We start from the raw sequence: 22,265 nt of genomic DNA on the forward strand, positions 1-22,265 counted from the left end.
CGGCGACGTTTCGTCCTTTAGCACCGTGGTTCAAGGAGGTGCTACCGGTACCCCGCTTTCTACGTCAATGTAAAAGTGTCATGACACCGGGTGTCATCTGGTTATGACAAAATGATTTCACGGATAATAAAATGCCACGTGGAGGTCCAGACGAGGAAGCTTCGCAATTATCTCTTTTTCTTTATGTTTTGTTATCTGAGTTTGAATGGAGACAAAACCCAAGAGTCAAACACACAATTAACTGCGAATGCAGCAATCAGCAATGCGAAGCAAAGAATAAAGAACAGGGAAAAAAAAATATCTTCCACTGGGATTTTTCATATTTCATATTTCACACTTTTTGCTTTCTCTTTCTCTTACAAAATTGGTTCTTCTCCGTTCACACGTCTCTCGTATTATATTCATTATTCACTAGATAACGTTACATCATTACATGATGTTACAACTTGCAACCTTATTTCGTATTCACTATGCAATATGCGATTCTGCAATGCACTAAATCATGTACAAATAATATACTGAATTCTTAAAAATATAAATTCAAAAAATATAAATAATAAAGAAAAATTCGACCAGAGATTGCTCAATTACATAGGAACTCACAATACGGTTTGAAAGTGTCGTGTACATGTGAATCCTGCCCCACTCTTTAAGCCTTTGCCATAAATTTTGTTAGCAATGCATGTGAACCTCTTAATCCAGACACACCTGCCCATATCAATAGGAAGCAGGATCCATAATCGAACATGTGCATTTTTATTTTTCTTATCAGGATTTTAGATACTCATGCTTCTAAAAAGAAAAAAATAATAATAATAACTGGGTTCAGTACTGTTTTTGATTGTTGTAGATATTGTGCAGGTGGAAGAGCTATTCCTGGAGTTGACAACTGAGAGATTTTGAGGACCCTATGGTGCAAGATCATGTACCCCAACTACCCAAATTGTGTAGGGAAGAGATTTATTCAGAGAATTGTCCTTACTACTTTGATGCACAAACAGGGTTAAAACTTAAAAGAAAACGTAGAAATGTTCCTTTAATTACAAATGTCCTTGTAGGGTATTAAGATTGATTCAGAGCATCAGGCTTTTAGACAGAGTCTTTGGGCCAAGGCTTATGTTAGCTCCAATGACTGACACAATCTTTGGGTACAGAGAGGGTATTTTTTGCTTTAATTGAGCTGGGCCAACGCTGTGGGCTGAGGCTCTACACTGAAGGTACCTTTTACATTTTATGGGTCGTCTCTTCAGATAAATAAAGCCTATACTGTAGTGGTCCACACAAATCCAAAGGGCAAAAATTTATCAAAGTGAACATTGTGGTGCGATGAATTCCATGATGACCACATTTTGGAATATGCATGATTTGATTGACACTGGTGTTAAACTACTCACTTTTTATAGGATGCTAACCTCTCTTCACACTTGTGAAAATGACTTTTTTATTACACAAATACTGATATTTTGATAAATATAATTTTTTTAATAGATTTTTTTTCTATTTTTAAATTATAAATATAAACAAACTCAGTTGTTCGATAAAAAAAAAAAATTAAATCTGTGAAATAAGGAGAAATTAATTAAGAAAAGAAAAAGGAGAAGAGAGAGGAGCGTGACTTTGTGAAATTAAGGAGAGAGATGCGGCATTAATTAAGGAGAGAGAGAGACACCAAATTAATTTTTATGGGCAGAAAAGTAAATTTGGAAAATAGATAACCAACCATTAGATTTAAACCGAAACGATTTCAGCCATTCGGATCTGAAAATAAATTTTATGATTTAAAAACCATTTTGTTTTATTATATAGATTTTTTTAAAAAATACTTTTGTTGGATTTAATGCTCTAATGATCCCAATTACCAGAAGAAAATTGCTCTAATAATCCTCATCAAGTTTATTAAATTCCAAAACGCGCAAAAAGATCACATCACGTAAGGAGTTTCTATGTTTGGAAATAATGTTTGGCATGGCAGGTCAGGGCCGAAACTGGTCGTTGAGGAAAAAAAATAAAGTTGATGGCCGGCCTTGACTATAATTACAGTGGTAGATGGTATGGGATCGGTTGGGGTCAAACTTGGTCCTACCGTAGAAAGTTAGAAACACTGTTAAAAAAGATAGCACAAGCTAACACAATATAGATATGTTAAACCACACTTTTATAGTACAATCAAATTCAAACCCAAAACAAAATTAGTGGTTCCACACCAATTTGTAGATAACATGATTTTCTATAATGAATAATAATGAGTCAAATTAATTTCATTCAAACATGAATGACCTAATATTGATACTATAAATATAACTATATTTCACTCCTATAATCCTATTGTATAGATAAATAATTATATTTTTTCCATGTTTGAAAATATGTATGAATCATTGTACAATTCTAAGATTATGTGGAGACCCCAATTTTGAAGGAAAAGAAAATGATTTTATTTAGGTTAGTGAGACGCATATTATGACCCAACCATGAAACTTGGAGTTAATTACACTTATACCCCTTGAGGTTTATCGTCTTTTTACATATACTCTTTGGAGTTTCAAAAATTACACATACACCCCTTGAGATTTCAAAACTATTGTAGATAACCTCCTACAAGAGAAAAAAATAAATAAACAAAAAATAAAATATTTGTATTGAGGTTGGACCTTACACCTTAAGTAATCTTATTAGGCCATTTCACCCCTTAGCATACCTTTTTGTATAATTTCTTATTATTTTTCGTCTCACTATAGGGGGTTATATGCAACAATTTTGAAACCTCAGAGAGTGTAAGTGTAATTAACTCATGAAACTTGAGTGCAATTTATTTATTTTAGACTCTTGGTCTATTTAATTATATCTTTCGTATAATTTGATTAAATTTACTTTTGTTATATATATTTATATATGATAATAATTTATGTGATCATGCACTGTTGCATTTTCTCTCTATTAAGTCAGCCACGTACGTGATGGCTTGTTCCAATATGCTTATTATCACTTGACACCTTTTTGCATGTTTTAATTATTATTTTCATTATTATCTTAAGAGGGATAAGAGTAGAAGTATATGGCATGATGTGTTTTACAATTTTACTTAGCATGAAGTGTTTTTATTTCGTTACATATATTTGACACCTCCCCTATGCTGCTTTTATTTGCTAATATGATCGAGGTGGAACCATTAGATAGTTGGAGTGCTCATTGAGCACTCTATATATCTGGACGAGGGGTATATGCTGGAGGTGACATGCCTATTAATGTTGCTGACAATTTTTCATGTAATTAATGGTTATATGGATGCATGAGACACCTTCACGGCTCCACCTTACCTAGAGCATCATCATCTAGTTACGTACACGTTCTATATATTCTGAAAATAACTTACCTGTCGCTGTTATAGGGACGCTGTTATAGGGACAGGTGTTATCCCCATTAGAGAGAGAGGAAGAGAGAAAGAGAGAGAGAGATAGAGAGAGAAGGGAGGGGGGGAGGGATAACATGTAGCGTACCTGCTGTTGCAGTTCTTCTCATTCGATCTTTCACTCCATGCAAGTCGACACCATATCATGTGATTCATTAATGTTTTTCCTAACAGCTAGGTATTTAGGTACTATACAAATATATATAGGGTGCATGGTTTTATAGAGTTACAAACTTAAAAATGGGCAAAGAGAAAGAGAGACAGAAAAAAGCTTAAAATTTTGAAGAAGTTTTCGAGGTCAAGGTGAGTGTGGTTTATGTAATCTGTTTTAAAACTTCCGTATATTTTTCTATATAGATGAAAATTCACGATATATGCTATTATGGAATTTATGCTCTTTATAAAAAATCTCTCTACTTGAAATCAGGCATATTTTTTTGTGAAATGTTTTTGAGATTTAATTTATATATTTTTTATGTGGTGGTTTTGTTGAAATTGTTCGTGGAACATGAGAACTTCAGTAATTGGTTATCTGAGGGATGAAAGTGTTACACCAGTTACAACAGTTTGTTGAAATGATCAAACACAACTATTCAGATCATCTATTTATAAACACGACAACATACCAGACCAATATAATTAATTTTGTCCTCCAACTCTCTTCCCTCTTTTCTTTCTTAGAGAAACATAAAGTAAAGTTTGTTAGAATTCGAGTTTGTGTGCAAAGACTCAAATTGATAGTTGTATCCTGCAAGATAGACATGCAAGAATCTACTGCACAAGGTGTAGAGGGTGAATTTTCTGTCTTAGGAGATTGCATTTGCAAGTCTCTATCAATCCTAAACAAGTTAGTGATTTCCAATTTCACTCCTACTCTTATCTTATTGCTTCTGGTTGTATTCGATTTCATTGTTGTTGAAATTGTGAACTGAAGTTTTTGTTGGCTTACATACTTGATATATGTGATATAAAATTGCTATTGCAATTGTAGCTTATGCTTGATTACATCTTTAATATAGATAGATATACTATAATGTTGTAGAAGTTGTAATCTGTGTGGGATTACATTATCGATATATATATATACAATAATTGTAGTTGCTTTTACTAATCTTATATTATAATTTGTAGTTAAATCGTTATACTTTATTATTAGTATTGTGATATGATAATGTAGTATATATATTAGTTTTTGTTTGTTTCTAATATATATTATTGTTACTGCAAGTGTTGATTCCAGTTTTTCAATACTACTTATATCTCATATTAATTGATTGTTCGTAACATACCCTACTCACAAAGTTGTGATTTTGCTCACGCCTCTTTTTCATTTTGTTTACAGATGGGCAGGAAAAGGGTTAGGCAAGCTAAGACTATTATGCTGACTTTTGGAATAGACTTGTATAGATTTTGACATATTTATAAAAGAAATTGGTTTTATACTTTTATTCCAAAGGTATTTAGCAATCTAGTCTCATGTTTACTTTACTTATGTGGAATGCATGAAAGATGTGTGTGATTTAGAAAAGGTTAATTTACATTTGATTATGGTCCGGGAGTGACTTTAGTTGAGTAGGTAACTTGGCAATTGGCAACAACTACCACGCATGTGGAGCAACCGTTAGGAGATCACGTGATGACTTGGAAGCTAGACCTGAAAAAATAAAAAGCGCGCGTGGGTGTTAGGCTGTTGCTTGTAGGTGTTAGCTGGGGGTCGTATCACTCCAAGTCAATTAATCATCCCTTATATATATTTATACTTGGTACGTTTGGAACCTAAGCATCAAGCAGATTGTCGATTTTCCTTTTCGGATATTTGCATCCGAATCCTTATATATCTTTGCCTTTTGCTTTTTTACGAATTTATATAAGCATGGGATCCGAGTCCGAAACCGTTTGTGTGACCGGCGCTTCCGGATTTGTCGGGTCATGGCTCGTGATGAGACTGCTAGAGCGCGGTTACACCGTTCGAGCCACCGTGCGAGACCCTAGTCTGTCCATTTTCACCATCTTATAATTGAGTCTAATTAATTGTTAAAACGAATTAGTTAAATTTGTAAATTAACTTGCAATTATTTTGTGATTAACAGCAAATGTGAAGAAGGTGAAGCATCTTCTAGAGTTGCCAAAGGCCGAGACGCACTTGACGCTGTGGAAGGCTGACCTGTCCGAAGAGGGAAGCTTTGATGAAGCCATTAAGGGCTGCACTGGAGTGTTCCATGTCGCCACACCTATGGATTTTGAGTCCAAGGACCCCGAGGTATATATAATTAATGAATTTATCGTCAATTAATTTGCATATGATTAAAAGGAAAAATCTTGTTAATCAGTATTGTAATTAAATAGGGGTGATGGTGGTGGCCGCGGTGAATCCGGCTTAGAGCATTAAGAAGATATGAAATTAGGCAGAGATTAAGACTTTTTTTTTTTTTTTTTTTTCTTTTTCAAACTTGCTATTTCGCTCTGGTTAGCAATAGATGACAGTTTTGGGACCCAGTGTTTGGTGGATTTGCTTGAAAGAGTAGACATCATACAATTAAAAAAGTAAAATACAACCTTGGCCGTCACAGATCAATAATGTGCGATTAAAAATTGTATATTTGACAGTTCTTTACAAGTATTTTGTACAACAATTATTCAGCACGGCCTGCACACAGCACACTCTAATGATAATTAATAGATTAAATTGGTAGAGTTTTTCTTAATTAAACATATTAAGTTCAATAAATAAACATGTTTAATTGATTGGCAGAATGAGGTGATAAAGCCAACAATAAATGGGGTGTTAGACATCATGAAGGCATGCCTGAAAGCAAAGACAGTTCGAAGGCTGGTGTTTACATCCTCAGCAGGAACTGTGAATGTTGAAGAGCACCGAAAGTCATCCTACGACGAAAACAACTGGAGCGATGTCGAATTTTGCCGGAAAGTAAAGATGACTGGTTGGGTAAGTAATTACTAATTAATTAACCAAATCATCTGAATTAGCACACTCGCTCTTAATTATTCTATTCTGGATTGTTCTCTTCTGTTATGTTCAGATGTATTTTGCATCCAAGACCCTAGCTGAGCAAGCTGCATGGAAGTTTGCCAAAGAAAACAACATTGATTTCATTACAATTATCCCAACTCTTGTAATTGGCCCATTTCTCATGCCATCCATGCCACCAAGCCTCATCACTGGACTTTCGCCAATCACTGGCGAGTATTGCTATTTGTACCATCTTAATTGACTGACATTGCCATCACGAATGTCCATTAATTAACATTAGTGTTCCTTAATTAATTGTAACAGGAAATGAAAGTCATTATTGGATTATAAAGCAAGGACAGTTCGTTCACTTGGATGACCTCTGCCTTTCTCATATATACTTGTACGAGCATCCCAAAGCAGAGGGTCGCTACATTTGCTCTTCACATGATGCTACAATTCATGACCTTGCAAAATTGCTGAGAGAAAAATACCCTGAGTACAATGTCCCTACAAAGTAAGCCCGGCCTTCTTACCATTAATTATTAAATTACATTTGAAGCAATTGGTAATTAGCTGAGATTAATTGGAGCAATTGGTGTACTTAATTACGAACAGGTTCAAGAACATTGAGGACAACTTACCAAACATGCATTTTTCTTCAAAGAAGTTGACGGATACAGGGTTTGAGTTCAAGTACAGCTTGGAGGACATGTTTGTAGGGGCTGTTGATACATGCAGAGCAAAGGGCTTGATTCCAGTTCCTACTCCTCAAACTGAAAAGCATGAAAAACACGATGCAGCAGCAGCACCAGCAGCATCTGAAGAAAACAATGTGGTCGATGTCAAAGTCGCCGGCTAAAATCAATATGGATGATGATCAGTGCTAATGTTTACATGGCGCTTTTTGTGTCATGGCTTAATTAATCTATGTTGTTTATTTTGGTCAAATTAATCTATGTTGTTAAAGAGCTTCAAATAAACTGCTGTTGCATTTTGATTATGTGGTTATCTATGTATAAAAGTAATTTCAGATTTAATATATATATTATTATAGACTATAGAGTGCGTGACTCGTTTTCCAGAAAGAAGCTTTTGCTAATGGTTTTGTTGGTCTATCCGATCAAATCTTTTTTGGGTCAAATATTTGATCAAATCAAATGTATGACATATGGACCTATACAGGGTGGTACAGTAAGATGCAGCTAGCGGCTCATTATGATGTTTCCCAAGTCAGAAAAAATTTCCAAATTGGTTTAATTCCTCCTCTCCAGTCTCCAGTGCTAATACTTCCCACGTACTTCGGAAACATTAATTCGGATGCACAACAAGCATTTATTCATGTCCAAAATTCAAAACCCTCTAATTTTATTTTATTTTCCTCCTCAAAGTAGACCCTTAGATGGGTTGGTGGGTGGGAGGGAAGGAGGTCAGTTGAGTTTACTAAATTATAGAGATTGAAAATAGAAAGCTGTGGTGAAGAAAGACAAAAGTGAGAATGTACCCAAAGAAGAAGGAAGGAAAACGGGAGAAATACAGATAAGGCTATAAGAGTAATAAAGAATGTAAATTCATTTCTTCATAAAATAGTAACATTTATGTAATTAATAGATGTAAGAAAAAAAAATTATGGATATCACAAAAAAGAAAAAAAAAAGTAATACAATTTCAAATATAAACGGAAAAGAAAGTTGGTGATGTATTAGACGGTTAGACCATCCCATGAATCAGTAGAGTAATTACATAAATTAGGAAGGTGCTTCTAAGTTCTAATGGTTGCTCCCAATCGGTTTTTAACTTTAGAGCAAATTACATGTAGGTAACTTAAGTATATACCCTTATTCACTTGAGTATCTCAATAAAAAAATGTTACCTTAACTACTGATTTTAAACACTCAGATACCTCCGTCAACTATTCCGTTGGGGAGGCCATTAACTGCATACGTGGCACACTGACAAACCCTTAGAAAAATGCGACGTGGACAAAAAAAAAAAAACTTTTAAAAATAAAATAATTATTTAAAAAAATTAAAAACATAATAATTAAATTAAAAAAACAAAAAAATAAAGAAAAAATGCAGCCCCAGCACCCTTCCCTCCGCCTCCCACCCCTCCCTCCGAGACCCAGCCACCCCTTCGACCCGAGCCACCTTACCGCCAACCCCAGCCACCACTCCGCCGACCCACCCGGCCACCCACCCTTATTTTCCCCGCCCCTCTCCTCTCTCTAACTCTTTCTCTCCTCGAAACCCCAGCCCCGAGGCCTCCTCCCTCGCGTCGGCCACCCAACTCAGTGACCCACCCACCTCCCTCCCCTCTCCGGCCACCAGCTTCACTCTGTTTTTCCTCTTTCTGTCACTCTGTTTTTTTTCCCTCTCTCTGATCTGAACGAGGAGGGTGGAGCTCAGGGAGGGTCGAGGCTGGGGTTTCAGGGAGAGAGAGAAATAGTGAGGCAGGGAGAGATAGGAGAGGGGAGGGCAGAGAGAGGGGGTGGGTGGCTCGGTCGGGGAGAGAGAGAGCGAGGCAGAGAGTGAACGTGAGGGGCGGGGAGAGAGAAAGTGAGGCATATAGAGAGGAGAGGGGTGGGTCGGCGGCAGGGTGGGTGGCTGGGGTTGGGTGGGTATCAGAGGGAGGGGTGTTGGGGCTGCATATTTCTTGATTTTTTTATTGTTTAAATTTAATTATTGTGTTTTTAATTTTTTTTTTGTTTTTTTAAATAACTATTTCATTTTTTAAAGTTTATTTTATTTTTTATTATTTTTTTGTTCATGTGGCATGTTTTAAAGGTATGTCAGTGTGCCACGTAGGCAGTTAATGGCCTCCCCGACGGAATAGTTGACAGAGGTACCTGGGTATGCAAAATCAGTAGTTAAGGTATTTATGAGTAACTTTTTTTTATTGAGCTACTCAAGTAAACAAGGGTGTATACTTGAAGTATTTGCGTGTAATTTGCCCTTAACTTTATAAACTCAACTTTATCCATACTCACTACGTTGGCGTCTAATCAGGCAACACATCTTCTTATCAAACATACGTTTATGTCATATGGGTTGACCATCGTCTTTTTGACTATCCAATGTATTTCCTTTTGAAATTGTTTAATTTATTTATAAAAAAAAGTATCTTTTTTCTCATAAAAATATAGACAAAAAAAATTACAATTCAACATATATTAACTTATAAAGAAGAGTTGGTTATTAAAAAAATAAAGAAAATTAAATATGTATCAAAGTTATAATTGACTAGTAAAGACTAAAGAGAAATAGGTCCTCCCTAAAGAGGTAGAGAGGGCCAAGCATTTCTTTTAATTATTTTTAAATTTTTAGTAATTGTTAACAGGACGGGAATAACTTAATTGTCCATGTGATTGAGACATATTTTAAAATTGTAATAGAAATAAAAAATATCTAAGGTCCATTGACTTTAGGTACCAAATTGTAATGTTTTTTCATTTTAACTACCAAAACATTTATGTCATTTCACTTTAGGTACTATATTTCAGTTTAAGTACCAACTTTAAAAAATATAGTTATATCGAACTGTGACTGTCAAACAGTCATAACTTTTTTATTGATTTGTTATTTTTTCAATATTTACAAGGCTTAAACTTTAATGTTTAGTCTTTGAGTTATAGGATTTCATCCCCTAAACCTAAATCAAAAGTATGAAACCCTTAAAAATTTTGATTTTTTATAAATTTTAAACAGTCACAACTGTGACTGCTCGACAATTACAACTGTAACTATTCGACAGTCACAATTGTATAACAAACTGATTTGTGACCTAATCCAAAATGTCTTACTCTAGGTTAGTATCTAAACTAAAAAAAATTAGTGTCTTACTGCTTTACTGAAAAACTATTGATATTTGGTATTTAATCCTAATTTTCTAAAATATCTATCGCATATACACTACATAAAATAAAAAATTAACTAAATTTGCCCACTTAGAGAGAGAGAGAGAGATAAAGAAAAATAATGGAGAGATATCACTTGTCTCTGTCACAAGAATAGGTAAGTGATTATCTATTAGGACGAGAGAAAGAGAGCAAAGAGCAGTAGAAAGAGAAAAAGATAAAGAGAAACAATGGAGGGATAGAACCTGTCTCTATTACAAATTTACAAAAACATGTAAGTTATTATCTGTGAGGACATGGCATGACAATTAGGCTGTCATATACCTTTGTTTAGAGTCTTTAGACTTTAGGGCCTCGTTTGTTTCACAGGACTGTCTTGGCTTGGATTAGCTGTAGGGACTGGCATGGACTGGCTTGGCATGGATTAAGCTAGCTAAGAACTACCTTTATGTTTGGTGCAGTGCAGGACTAACAACCTGGATAATTAAAATAGTCCTGTCCTATGTTTGGTGCAGTGCAGGACTAACAAGTTGATAATTATTATTAGGTTTTTAAAAACTATTTATAAGTTTGTTTAGAAAATTAGAAAAGTATTTATAAATAATTTTTTTTAATGAAACTATATAGAAAAGTTTGTTGATAAACTTTTTTTTTTTTTAGAAAAGTATCTGGGTCAACTGGGTCAACAGGAGAAGGACCCAACTGGGCTTGATTGGATGATGAAGAAGCAGAGGTCCATTTGATGGTTCTCTCGCTCTCGCCAAACTCTCTCCAAATCCAACCAAGAATCTCTGATGATTCTCTGAGTCCAAAATCAATCGGGAAACCCAGTACACATAGATAGCATCACCGTCTCTCTTTCTTTCAAACACAAAAATCAATTGGAAACCCATTTGCATCAATTATGAATATAATCTCATCATCATCGCCGTTGGTCATCTCTGTCGTCGTCACCTTTGAGATTGAGAATCTTCGCGTGTTCGGTCCTGGCTTGAATCCGTTGGCACCAAACTACTGCATGGCCAATCATTCTCGCTAATTTTCTCGCCCCCTTTCTTTATTGCCCTTTTTCGGTGTTTTCTTTTTTCCTGTGATTTTCCTACAAATCATGTAAATCTTGGGTCTAATCTAAGTCTTGATCGTAAGGTGAGGTGTGTTCTGTTGTAGTTGTTGCATAGAAGAGCTCTACTGGGTTGGGTTTTTTTCGTTGTGTTTGTTCGTATTTGCTCTGGTTCTCATTCCATTCAATTACTACAAATGGGTTTCTTCAGACATGGGCTTCTGGACTTGTCCAGGTTAAGACATAGGTTTCTCACCCTGCCGGAGCTGGGTGGGCGGAGTACGATCTGGGTGGAGGGTGCGATGGGGCCGGAGCTGGGTGGGCGGAGTGCGACTGGGGGGCTGGGTGGGGGGTGCGACTGGGCTGGGGGGTGGGGTGGGGATGTGCTGGGTTGGGGAGGGAGAAGCGAAGGACGGGCTGGGGATGGTTGCAAACGGGTGGGGTGCGTCTTAGCTAGTACAAGCCAAGAAGGTTCTTAGCTAAACCTCCACTTTCTCATGGGTTTCACTAAGCCCATCTAAGAAGGTTCATTTAAGTTAGAGGGGATTCACTAAGCCCCTCTTTTTTTAATCCTACTCTCACCAAACATGGGCTTAGGGTCTTAACTAAGCCAATCCCTACTAAGAAGGTGAAACAAACGGGCCCCTAGAGGGTTGTATAAGTAATTTACTTTTAAGAATATTTTAATAATAAAATTTTACGAGTGCGAGCCCCTATAAAAGCCCGTGTTTGTTTTGGGTGTTGGTTAAAAACCCCTGAAAACTGAAAATACGCTAAGCTCGACTGTTCCCCCCAAAAGCAATGGCGGCGATTTCTTCTCACCTTTTGCTCCGATCAGACAAACCCTCTCTCTCCTTTCCATTTTCCTCTTTCTCCTGCCAGAGTCTCCGGCAATCGCCTCTATTTTCCGGCAAGTTCACCGGCATTTCCTTCTCTTCTCCGGCGAGTCTCCGAAGAATCTCGTGCCAGACCTCCTCTGCTACTTATTCACCTTCGTCCGTGGACAGTGGAACAGGTCAATGCTCGCCTCTAATTCTTAATCAGACTGTTTACTAGCTTAAGTAAGAGATAATCTCTGTTCTTTTGCTTAATACACTTGAATTCAGGGTTTAGGCAGTGTTGAAATAAATAAATAATCTATAAATACAAAATCGCGATAGTTGAGTATCTGAATGAGGGTTTAGGGTTTGGAAATACTCACGGACAATGAAATGGTGATGTTCTTGAATAATGCAGGCATCTAAGCATGTCGTGGCCCTCGTGGGTGAATAGCATCTTTGTTGGAAGATTGGGCTGTTGTGAGAATTAGGGTTTCTGATTGAAAATTAGATATAGGGAAGCTAGAGCGTAGCTGAATAAAACTTTGCTAATATTGATTAGAAGAGATTGTGTGGCCATTTGATTACTATCACATTTCTTTTCAATCATATACGGTTTCTTATTGAAAAGTCATTTTAGAAAATCTCCGATGACTTGTGAATTGGTGCCGTAATATACTTTGAAAACAAATTCTAGCACATGATCTTCTTCAACAGAGACATAACATCTCGTGAAAAAAGAAAGAAAGTAAAAGACCAACAGTCTCAATGGCTCAATAGCCTTAATTATCTTCTGACTCCCCCATTTCCCTGTTTCCTCGTTTTCCAGCCAAAGCAGAACTGAAGGATTTTCTGCACATAAGTGATTTTGACAAATCAACCATTCTAAAGATCTTAGATCGTGCTGTGGAGGTCAAGGCACTACTCAAATCAGGAGAGAAGACATTCCTCCCGTTTAAGGGGAAGACAATGGCTATGATCTTTGCAAAGCCTTCCATGAGAACACGTGTTTCATTTGAGACCGGGTTTTTCAAGCTAGGAGGTCATGCTATATATTTAGGGCCTGATGATATTCAGATGGGCAAGCGGGAGGAAACTCGGGATGTTGCACGTGTTTTGTCTTGCTATAATGACATCATTATGGCACGCGTCTTTGCTCATCAGGTATGCTGGTGAGTTTCTTATGTTTGTATTTATTGAAGGTGATAATAGTGTGCATACCTTGGTTTGAACTTTCATTTATCTGTTTTGGATAGGTTAGAGTATTTGTTATGGGAACTCGTGGAAATTTCCCCTTGAGAGTAAAGTATTTACAAATGCTTTTACTTACCTGTTTTGTTGCAGGACATCCTTGATTTGGCTAAATATGCAACTGTACCTGTTGTCAATGGCCTGACAGACTACAACCATCCCTGCCAAATTATGGCTGATGTTCTCACTATCATTGAACACATTGGTCGGATAGAAGGAACTAAGGTTGGCCAAGTGTTCTTCTTGCTAAATAGGGTTTTTATTTATGATACTATTTCCTGAATGTAGTTTCTCGCGGTAAAATTTTACACAAATTTCAGGTTGTTTATGTTGGAGATGGAAACAACATTGTGCACTCTTGGTTGTTGATGGCTTCTGTTATTCCTTTCCACTTTGTTTGTGCCTGCCCCAAAGGCTTTGAACCAGATAAGAAAACGGTTGAGAAGGCACAACAGGCGGGTATCAGCAAGATTGAGATTACAAATGATCCAAAGGAGGCAGTCAAAGGAGCTGATGTTGTGTACTCAGATGTGTGGGCTAGCATGGGGCAAAAGGAAGAAGCTGCGCATCGCCGTCAAGTTTTTCAAGAATTTCAGGTATATTCTATTTCAAAACCTTTTCAATAACACTATTATTAGATATGTGTGATTTCGACTAGTAAACCTTCATATGAATCTGGTATTCCATATTCAGACGTTGATTATATGTCTCATATTGCATTACATAATCTATATGTTTGTGATGAATGTCATGGAATAAGTTTTATTTTATTTGTTCAGTCATTTGTTAGTGTTGACTATATATATATTTGACTTATATTGCTTACTGTTGTTACAGGTGGATGAAAATCTTATGAAGATAGCTGGCCCGGAAGCTTATTTTATGCATTGCTTACCAGCAGAAAGAGGAGTGGAAGTGACTGACGGAGTGATTGAGGCTCCAAATTCCATTGTGTTTCCACAAGCTGAAAATCGCATGCATGCCCAGAATGCTATAATGCTTCATCTGCTTGGCGTGTAATTGCTTACCAAACTCCACTTCGTTATCAAGCTCAGAGACTAGCTTGTGTAAGAGTTGTTGTCGCAGCAATATATAAGCGTTTCAAGTTTAGTGATACTTTTGAGCTCAAATAGGTCCAGAGTTTTGTGGATTCGGGTCTGTACTCCTAATGTTGTTTGTTTGTAATTCTCTCTAATCTCTATGGCGTGAGAATATGTAAAACTTAATGCGCTGTGGTTAGTTTGAGGTTTTTGGAGCAATTATGGATGTCATTTTTAAATATTGGAAATGGTTAAAAAAGACTTGCCACCAAATCAAATAAGATCTGACCGCCCATACACAAAAATAAATAATTAAAACGAAAGAACAAACAAAAAGGAGGATAAGCTTCTTTTTTTCTTTCTTGCTTCTTTCCAGAACGAGGATAGGCTTAACACTGAACCGACTCGAAAGAGCCCCTGCGCAACTGTTACATGGAGTTACAGCAGTGTATCTACGTAAAGAATGCCTACATCTATTTCCTAATAATAGTATTTATTCCAAGGTGAAATGAATCAACACGATGGCAGGGTGTAAAGTAGGCTTGGGAGGTGATTCTTCGTAGGTGCAATTGTGCAAAAGAACCAGTCTACCGCTCTTCCACATTGAATCTATTCCAAGCCTCCTGGAGATAACAGAGACCATATAAGTGAGATTAAAGATGTTGATGTTCAAAAGAGAACGAGAAGGATCTAAAGAAGTTGAGACTTTTAATTTTAAAAGAAAAAAAGTTCCTGTGAAACTCTCTCTCTCTCTCTCTCACACACACACACACTTATTGTTTCTTCAACTTCATATTTTCAAGGACAGAAGATCAGCAACACACCTTTAGAAGATCAAACACCTTCTCACAAGTGTACTTCTGCTGAATGCTTGCACCCCGTTGCTGTAACTTGTCAGGATGAACAAAGAGAGCCGCTTTTCGGTAAGCTTTCTTTACAGCAACAGCGGTAATGATATCTGTTAGAGGAATTGGCTGCCAACCACTATCAGGCCCAAGGATCTGCCAGTTATAAACATCCAGTTAGAACCAGCTAATGATAGTATCACTGGAGAAACATGAATAGAAAGAAGGCGGGTGGGCACATACATATTGTAGCGTTGAGAGCAGTGCACGCAAATTTCTCTCCTTTCCACTTGACCACCTTTTGACCTCAGCATCAAGAGTTTCTGCTAATCTCTGCCACAAAATTAGATTCACAAGAGTGAGAAGACACTTGTGTTCGGAAAGAAATTACTTACTAAAACAAAATATTACATTTCGCTCAGCTTGCTCTTTCTGTACAAGAAGATCACGCATATTCTTCTCCGCAAGAGCTTTAGCCTGAAAAGACCAGAAAAGTACATGAAGCAAGCTTGTTACATATTAGCACTTTACATCCAAATCCAAGAAAGACTAGGAAACATACTGCACGTTCTGCTGTCCTTTGATTCCTCTCCAACCTAGCTTTACTCCTTTGAGCTGATTCACCATTAGTTCCGCCCTGATTTGATGTGCTTGAAGGGAGTGAGCCTTTAGACTCTGTGTCCTGCAAGAATTTTTATAATCCATTAATTTGTGATGCCACAGGACAAGCTTCTTGATACTTAGGAAGAGTAGAGCATAATAACACAAACACTCACCACAGACGAAACACTCAGCTTTATTCCATTATCTCCAGAAGCACTAGAAAATTTCTCAGAAACAGACCTTTTAGCCTGCCTTCCATCTGTAGAAGCACCAGAAAATTTCTCCGAAACAGACATTTTAGCCTGCTTTCCTGCCTCGAAGGCAGCCTTCTCAGATAATGCTTTTTCTAAGGCACGCTTCCGAGCCTCTGCAGTTGCTCTTTCCACAGCAGCACGTTCAGCTTTTAGTTTGGCTTCCTTTGAAGCCTTCTCTGCTAATGAATTATCATTAGCCTGCACAGAAGTCTTCCCTAACCTTTCTTGGGCCTCAGCCATTACCCTTTGACGAGTTCCAGCAGCTCTTTCTCGGACTTCAACAAATGCCCTTTCACGAGCTTCACGGATTACTCTTTCAACAGCTTTTCTCTCTTTTTGTTTTTCCCTTTCCCTCCCTTTTGCAATATCTTTTTGCATCAAGTGTTCCTTCTCCAGCTCAACTTCCTTTTGTGAACTAACACTAGTTTCACACTCTTCTTGTTTATTCTCCTTTTTCTCTTGTTCCACTTCTTTCTGTGAAGTGTACATTGTTTCACTCTCTTCTGTTGTCAGGGTTGCTCCTTGATTCTCCTCAATTTCTTCCATACTTTGGCTTGTCAGGATTTTTTTATGATTCTCCTTATTTTCTTTAGTAAGCTGGCTCGTCTCCATCTCATTATCCAGTAGCACACTTCTGAGCATATCAGGAAGCTGAGCTGCTTTTGTTTTGTTCCCATTGTCAAACCATCTTTTCCTATTGGAAGACTTGGAATTATTCTTGTTCTCTTCCTGATTCACAGCAACTTCAGCTTCCATAATATCCTCACTGATTTCTCCCAATTCGTCAACTTGCTTTCCTAAATTGCAGGCTACTTCAGGCTCTCTGGCAAGCTGATCATCTTGCTTTTGGCCATGGTTCATGGCACTGCTATTTTCATTTATACCATTTTGGTCAGAAGAATGGGTCTCTATTCCATCTTCCATTTGCTTCAGTATCTCAGCAAGTCTGACACCTGGAGCCAAGCCATCTGTTTCGCATATCTCTTTCTCCTCAATGTCATTCTCTTCTTCAACTGGTTCTGACTGGTTCCCACTCTCCTTCAGTTTAATCAATGTTTCAGAAACTTCTGCTATGCTTATACCAAACCATCTTTTCCTATGAGAAGACCTGGAACTATTCTTGTTCTCTTCCTTATTCACAGTAACTTCAGCTTCCATCATATCCTTATTGACATCTCCCAATTCTTCAACATGCTTTCCTAAATTGCAGACTACTTCAGGCTCTCTGGCAAGCTGGTCATCTTGCTTTTGCCCAAAGCTTATGCCATTTCTATTTACATTTATTCCATTTTTGTCAGAAGAATGGATCTCTGTTGCATCTTCCATTTGCTTCAGTATCTCAGTATGTTTGACACCTGGAGCCAAGTCATCTGTTTCACGGATCTCTTTCTCCTCCACGCCCTTCTCCTCTTCAACCGGTCCTGACTGGTTTCCATTCTCTTTGAGTTCAATCAAAGTATCACTGACTTCTATTATACCCCCATCGTCTTCAGGTGCAGGTACCTTTGGAGTTTCTTCTACATCTTTGTCATACTCCATATGTTTAGTGGATCCCTGTATTTTGTTTAGGTCCTCACTTTCACCCTGCTCATAAAGGTTATCTTCTGCCTCAAAATTGCAGTCCAGGTTCTTAAGATGCCCTTGAGTCACTTTCACCTTCTCATCTTCTGTGCCCAGATCAATCAGTACATGCATTCTCCCAGATTCTACCCACTCAAAACTCTCTTTTTGTTTCTTATCACACTCTTTCTTCTGAGAAGCAGCCCCTTCGAGTATCTTCTCATTTGCTCTGGTGTCATGAAGCTTCTCATTTACTTCAGACTCACTCTCATCTTTAAGGCTCTTCTCAAAATCTTCCTTACCATTAAAGTCATTAAGTGTCTCCTCAATGATTTCTTGTCTGCTATCTTTGTTGATTCTCCTCTCAGTGTCTTCTTCCCTGTGGATATCTTTTTGTTCATTCTCATGCTCTTCCTGCTTGCAAGCTTCCATGCCTATCTTCTCATCTTCAACCCACTCCAGAGCCACCAATTTTCTTTTCACATGTTTGGTGTCCTGTAACTCCTGAGGTTCAAGCCCTTTGTTGTCTCTTTTTTCTTTCTCAAGCTCCCCTGGTTTCTCTTCAAAATTTTCCTTTGCATAGGCTGCTTTAAGATTCCCAATTTCTTCATGCTCTTTGGGAGCTCCCAGTCTCTTCTCATTTTGTTCCAGATCAAAGACCTCTTGAGCTGATGCTAATTCGCTTACGTGTTCTTCACACTCAGCAGATGTCCCTCCAACTGCATTAAATATCATCTCCACCTCTCTATCTTCTTCTTCAGCTTCTTTAAATCTCTCATCACCTAGTTCTGGGATTTCAAAAGCTTCCATGGTTGTTTTTTCCTTTTCCTGCTCATCTTCATCTACAAATTGTATCATTTTTCCAGCATTGTTGGCTTCTTCATGCTCTAATGCTGCAACCTGTTGATCATTCGAGTCAGCAAATTCATAAAACTGTTCTGCGGCTTCTGGTACATCAGGTTCACCCGTGTCAGAAAATTCATAAAACTGTTCTGCTGATTCTGATACATCAGCTTCACCTGTGTCAGCGAATTCATAAAACTGTTCTGCTGCTTCTGATACATCGGCTTCTTCCTGCCTATGATCTGTTTGAGTCGGCTTAGATTCGTTCCGATGTGTTTCCCCTTCAGCTTTCTTAGCACCACTAAGTTTATCTGGATCTTCAAATGCTGCAGTTACTTGTCCTGGCCTAGCAGAAACAAGAACAGGAACTTCGACTTCTTCATGAAATTCCCGAGTCTTCTTCTCTTTAGATATGGTTGCTTTGTCTGCAAATTTACCCCCCTTTTTCGACTCAAGTTTCATACCATTATCAAAGCTCATTTTGGCACGATTTTGGAGACCAACCTTCTTTCTTTCCATCGACTCTTTTGCCATCGTTATCTTAGCTTGAGCCTCCTCTATTGCCTTTCTCAAAGCAGCGGCAGAGGCAGCAGCAACAGAATTTGTGTCTACTTCCTCATCGAAATACGGTGGTGAATGTACATTTCCAGCACCTTCAGAAATATCACTTTTGGAAACCCCAAACATAGAAGTCATTGGTTTCTTAAATTCACCCTTTCCCTCAGACAGTGGGCCTGAAAATGGTGGGATGTTCGAAGGATGAATTCCTTGCCCAATTTCACGTGAATTAAATAACTCATCAATTGAATTGGATCTTTTCCGATTAGATTTGTTTTGAACCTTGACACCTCCTCCAGAAGCCTGTTTGCTGGCATCACCAGCTGGGTGATCTCTTGTGGCTTTCATGTAATCGCCACCCTTGTTGATATTAATGTCAGGGCAAGCATCATTTGCTACTGAGGTTACTGGTTTATCACTTTCAGTCACGCGCAAGGGAGTGCTTTCATCAATCATACACGTATATGCTGGAACAGCGTGTAGCGTTGTCCCACCTGTGAAACTTTTGCTTCTATGGTTGCTTTTATGGTATGACATGCTGAACTTCTTGGCACCATCAAATGATTGATAAGATGCTTCATGTGACAAAACATGATTTTCCTCCAAACATGAAGGATCTGCCTCTTCTGACGGGGACCTTTTTTTCGCTGGTGTCCTATTAAAAGAAAGGAAGAAACACACCAGAAGGTTAATTTTGTAGCTGAACTGATTTATCTTTGATGAGAACTGCTATACTCCACTCGATAAATCGTACATTATGAAGTTGATTAAACAGTGCACTATTGCAGCACAGTATCTATACATTGTGAATTAAACCAATGAACTCTTGATTCTTTACAAGTTAAAATGTCAGGGTCATTTTTCAACATTGAAGCCAATATAGCCTCCCTTTGCTGCTGGCATTGGGATAATTCCACATCATACTCAAAATCTAAACTTGAAACACCAAATACAAACTCCCTTTCTCATTAAAACAGCTACTAATAAAGTTCCAAGCTTCATTTTCACTTTTTAACTAGACATTATTTAAAATGACAGTAATATAAATACCCGAAGAAAATAAAAATTCAAAGAAAAAGGGAGAGTAAATGGACCTTCTTTCCTTGTGCAACCTGTCTCTTTTCTTTGGCTCCTCAAAGAGCTCCCCATAAGGGACTGCGAAATCCGAATCTCCAAAGCCGCCGAAAACTTTGGAGTAGTCGAGCTTCGAACTCCGAACATCCACGGAGGCCTTTTGTTCGTTGAGCTCCGGGACTTCGAGAACCGGAATTGCAGAGCGGCCTCGCGAAGCTTCGGAGCCGCCGAAAATCTCGGTGTAGTCTTCCACTCGGGAGGAGAAAGTCGGAACCACCAACTTAGAGGGAGCAGAGGAGAAAACGCCGTCGTATATAGAGACGCCGTTGGAGAGCTTCTGAGAGAGAGTCACGGACGAAGCTTGGTAATCCATGGACTGACTGGTAGGTGAGGAAAAGGCACTATCTTTATCTACCTCTTCTTCTTCCTCGTCTCAGTGTTCTTTCTCCGCAGAGCGAAATCCACAGAGTCAGACACGAAGAAGAAGAGAGAAGACCGAGGGTGAGACTGAGAGATAAAACAACGAGAAAATATGCGGTAAAACTGTCAGAGTACGGAAGACGTCGGTCGAATCGGCGATTATTATGAGAAGATCGGGAGGGTGACCGGCAGAGCCGGTAAGAGTGAACAGGGAGCTTGACTGTCTCACTTATATCGAAAATTTATTGGCTATTGTGCTGTCGTTTTGCGTCCAAACTCGTCTCTTAAATCTTCGACACGACGACACCGACGTGGTCTTTTTTTTTTTTTATAGCTGTGTTATGTACTTATGTGTGAGTGTGAGTGTGAGTCGTGTGACACAATCTTTGAACCAAGGTCTAATCTTTGGCAGCTTGTAAGAATGTGCATGGATTAAGTTTTTGTATAGGTGTCTGATGTTATTTTTTTGGACCAATTATTTGTTAAAGAGGTTTCGAAATTCACACTCTTCATCTCTAAATTAAAAGAAAAATCAACTTTCTTTTTTGTAAATAGTAATATAGAGTTTATCAACATGATATCTAGAACAAAAAACTCACTTTATCAAATTTTGTTCACTAAATTGTGATACTGTTTCTTTATTCAAGTATACATTTGTTATAAATCTCATTTATTCATACTAAGTACTAAATTAATATGTGTATTGAGGCATAATTTGATTATTAAGTTTGACAAAGCAGTATTCTTGAATATAAATATCTGCAGTGGAATCCATATATTTTAGTTTGTTTAGGTCCACAAGTAGCATGAGAAAGCATTTATTCCAGACAGAGGGACAATGCTTATTGCCTTAGGCTTATTGTATTCTAAAAGGCAACCATTAATGGCTGTATGATGCCTTAAAATTCAGTACTCAATGGAACTCGGACTTTGCTTTTTTTTTTTTTTTTTCTTTTATCCGCTGGAACTCGGACTTTTTGTTAATTTGATCATCATATTGCACAGCAAAAGAAAGATAACGATAGGATGGGTACGAAAGCCTAATAATAACACAGTACTTCCTTATAATTGGTACTCGTTGGAATGTGACAACGGTTTTTTGCATTATAAGCCCTTTGCATGCAATTATTTGAATGTGACTAAAAGTCTAGAACCAACGGTTGTTTGTTCAAGCTCTTACATGCGATAGAGACCACAACTAGCAACCTAACAATCAAACCTATATCTTAGACAAAAATAAAAAATAAAAAATCTATATCTACTACTACTACAAGAGAAGGAGACCAGTTATGGTACGAATATCACAAGATATAATCCAAATTTAACGACTCAAATCTATACCTTTAAGAATAATAAAAGTGAATTCATTGAATTCAAAAATAAAAAATAAAAAATGTATTTGATTCGTATCACATACAATATTTGCATGTTAAATTTCGTAACAAATATAGTAGACTACTAGTAATTTCAGCTACCAACAACCCAGCAATCAAATCTACATCTCATGCAAATTAATAAACCGTTGATTTAATGGGTGGTAAATCTAATTCAAGACTCGAATTTGAGGAGACAAGTCTTTGGCTTTTGCGGAATCTTATGGAAATCTTAGATCAATGATAACTTGAATAATGCAATATACAAAAGCATAAAGCATATGATGCATATGATGATCATGTGATTCTGCTTTTTACTAGCTCTTTTGC

The 22,265-nt window shown here is 37.6% G+C and overlaps 3 protein-coding genes across 4 annotated transcripts; 2 read left to right on the top strand and 1 right to left on the bottom strand.

Moving 5' to 3' along the window:
* The first annotated feature begins 5,178 nt into the window (after positions 1-5,178).
* Positions 5,179-7,441, top strand: DFR (dihydroflavonol 4-reductase). The gene is made up of 6 exons (XM_086252437.1): positions 5,179-5,400; positions 5,500-5,669; positions 6,162-6,356; positions 6,451-6,610; positions 6,705-6,897; positions 6,999-7,441. Exons 1-6 carry the CDS (start codon positions 5,283-5,285, stop codon positions 7,240-7,242), a joined length of 1,080 nt encoding a protein of 359 aa, XP_086108563.1. The 5' UTR covers positions 5,179-5,282; the 3' UTR covers positions 7,243-7,441.
* A 4,617-nt stretch (positions 7,442-12,058) lies between these two features.
* Positions 12,059-14,591, top strand: OTC (ornithine carbamoyltransferase). Its single transcript, XM_086249974.1, has 5 exons — positions 12,059-12,311; positions 12,944-13,278; positions 13,459-13,590; positions 13,686-13,961; positions 14,203-14,591. Exons 1-5 carry the CDS (start codon positions 12,098-12,100, stop codon positions 14,383-14,385), a joined length of 1,140 nt encoding a protein of 379 aa, XP_086106100.1. The 5' UTR covers positions 12,059-12,097; the 3' UTR covers positions 14,386-14,591.
* A 150-nt stretch (positions 14,592-14,741) lies between these two features.
* Positions 14,742-20,681, bottom strand: AUL1 (auxin-like 1 protein). 2 transcript variants are annotated; one of them, XM_086249973.1, is made up of 7 exons: positions 20,181-20,681; positions 16,027-19,723; positions 15,813-15,932; positions 15,662-15,727; positions 15,494-15,583; positions 15,230-15,406; positions 14,742-15,028 (listed from the first exon to the last, which is right to left on the bottom strand). In XM_086249973.1, the coding sequence occupies exons 1-7, from the start codon at positions 20,513-20,515 to the stop codon at positions 14,993-14,995; spliced, it is 4,521 nt and encodes a 1,506-aa protein (XP_086106099.1). In that variant the 5' UTR covers positions 20,516-20,681; the 3' UTR covers positions 14,742-14,992. The 2 variants fall into 2 exon arrangements, with proteins under 2 accessions (XP_086106099.1, XP_086106098.1); XM_086249972.1 differs by having other exon boundaries at positions 20,163-20,681.
* Between the last annotated feature and the right edge of the window lie 1,584 nt (positions 20,682-22,265).

This window comes from Dryas octopetala, chromosome 7, assembly GCF_963921425.1.
Source record: "Dryas octopetala chromosome 7, drDryOcto1.1, whole genome shotgun sequence".
NCBI lineage: Eukaryota > Viridiplantae > Streptophyta > Magnoliopsida > Rosales > Rosaceae > Dryas > Dryas octopetala.

Bases quoted from the DNA above. Each gene is read 5' to 3' on its own strand.
- DFR (XM_086252437.1), top strand. From the start codon at position 5,283: ATGGGATCCGAGTCCGAAACCGTTTGTGTGACCGGCGCTTCCGGATTT. The intron at 5,670-6,161 runs GTATATATAATT...ATTGATTGGCAG, and splicing joins TTGAGTCCAAGGACCCCGAG to AATGAGGTGATAAAGCCAAC. The intron at 6,357-6,450 runs GTAAGTAATTAC...TGTTATGTTCAG, and splicing joins AAGTAAAGATGACTGGTTGG to ATGTATTTTGCATCCAAGAC.
- OTC (XM_086249974.1), top strand. From the start codon at position 12,098: ATGGCGGCGATTTCTTCTCACCTTTTGCTCCGATCAGACAAACCCTCT. The intron at 13,591-13,685 runs GTTGGCCAAGTG...CACAAATTTCAG, and splicing joins GTCGGATAGAAGGAACTAAG to GTTGTTTATGTTGGAGATGG. The intron at 13,962-14,202 runs GTATATTCTATT...CTGTTGTTACAG, and splicing joins AAGTTTTTCAAGAATTTCAG to GTGGATGAAAATCTTATGAA.
- AUL1 (XM_086249972.1), bottom strand. From the start codon at position 20,515: ATGGATTACCAAGCTTCGTCCGTGACTCTCTCTCAGAAGCTCTCCAAC. The intron at 15,407-15,493 runs GTATGTGCCCAC...TATAACTGGCAG, and splicing joins TGCTCTCAACGCTACAATAT to ATCCTTGGGCCTGATAGTGG. The intron at 15,029-15,229 runs GTGTGTTGCTGA...TGTTATCTCCAG, and splicing joins AGGTGTTTGATCTTCTAAAG to GAGGCTTGGAATAGATTCAA.